Source organism: Manacus vitellinus, unplaced genomic scaffold (genome assembly GCF_001715985.3).
Source record: "Manacus vitellinus isolate BGI_N305 unplaced genomic scaffold, ASM171598v3 scaffold_184_pilon, whole genome shotgun sequence".
Classification (NCBI taxonomy): domain Eukaryota; kingdom Metazoa; phylum Chordata; class Aves; order Passeriformes; family Pipridae; genus Manacus; species Manacus vitellinus.
In genome coordinates, this window is record NW_021939290.1 from 1 (window position 1) to 1,205 (window position 1,205).

At 54.2% G+C, this 1,205-nt stretch overlaps 1 protein-coding gene across 1 annotated transcript in view; it reads right to left on the reverse strand.

Annotated features, from left to right (window-relative positions):
- Positions 1 to 6: 6 nt before the first annotated feature.
- KHDC4 (KH domain containing 4, pre-mRNA splicing factor) overlaps positions 7 to 1,205 on the reverse strand; it is a 19,845-nt gene continuing 18,646 nt past the window's right edge. The window contains exon 8 of the mRNA XM_029958955.1: positions 7 to 1,200. Within this exon, the coding sequence (XP_029814815.1) occupies positions 996 to 1,200 (205 nt within the window). The 3' untranslated portion in view covers positions 7 to 995. The remainder of the gene's footprint in view (positions 1,201 to 1,205) is intronic.

The window sequence follows — 1,205 nt, forward strand, 5'->3', positions numbered from 1 at the left end:
AGAGCAGTCCCAGTGTCACTGGGAGCGTCACTGGGAGCCCCGGAGCAGTCCCAGTGTCCCCCAGAGCAGTCCCAGTGTCCCCCCGAGCAGTCCCAGTGTCACTGGGAGCAGTCCCAGTGTCCCCCCGAGCTGTGTTTGCCCCCCCCCCGCAGAGAACACCCCGGGGCAGTTTTGTGTCCGTGCCCAATCCAACAGCTCATTCCCAGCTCCCAGGAGCTGCTGCACCCAAGTGCTGCCCCCCAAGTGCTGCCTGTGGGAAACCCCTCGCTGGAACCCTCTGGAATTCTGCTGGAATTCTGCTGGAATTCTGGGGGGAGTTCCAGGGTGGCTGCAGGAGATTCAGTCCCGGAGCTGCAGTGCCAAGTCCAGCTGGGGCAACACGGACCCCTCCAAACACCTGAGTGTTCCCCAGAGCGAGTCAGGAAACCACTTTTCCAAGGAAAAACAACCAGCAGTGCCGAGTTATGGGAGACTTCTGAGTAAAACTCAAAGTTTTCAGTTTTTCCACAACTCCTGGATGTTCCTCCCCTCTGGGGAAAAGTCCAAACTTGCAGCTGGGGCAGGAGGAGTAAAATGCCAACACTGGGGGTGGAGTGAAGGCAGTGGCACCACTGGCTCTTCCCTTGGAGTTCTCTTGGAAAAACCTTGGAAAAATTGGGGCCTGTTGGCCCAACCCTGGCTCCTCTTTGCTTCTCCCTTGTGTCAATAAGGGAGGGCACCGCTCCAAATCTTCTCTTTTAAATTGACAAACGCTGCCAAAATAAGGATCTTTTTAAAAACAACGGAGCCCTTCCGAGGTTGGGAGGGGAAGAAGAAGAAGAAGAAGAAGAAAATTGGCTTCTGCAAACGTAAAAACCAGGTGTCTTTTTGTTGTTTTGTTTTTTTGCCCAGTTCGTTCTGGGATATCCATGCAATTATTGCTAGGAGGGGGAAAAAAAAACCACCAGAGGATGCCAAAAAAAACCCCAAAAAAACCCCAAAATTGTTGTGCAGGTTTAGGGAGCCATCCAGAAGGGCATCTGTTGTTTGGCTCTCTGTTGGGAGGAGGGGTACTGGTACCCCAAACTCCAGCCCTGGGAAAAGGTACTTGCGGTTTTGTGGGCGCCGTGTTCCTCCTCCTCGTCCGACGAGTCCCCGGCGTAGGCCACCAGCCCAAAGCCCTTCTCGCCAGCCTTCAGCTTCTTGGCTTGAGGATCTACAGAGGA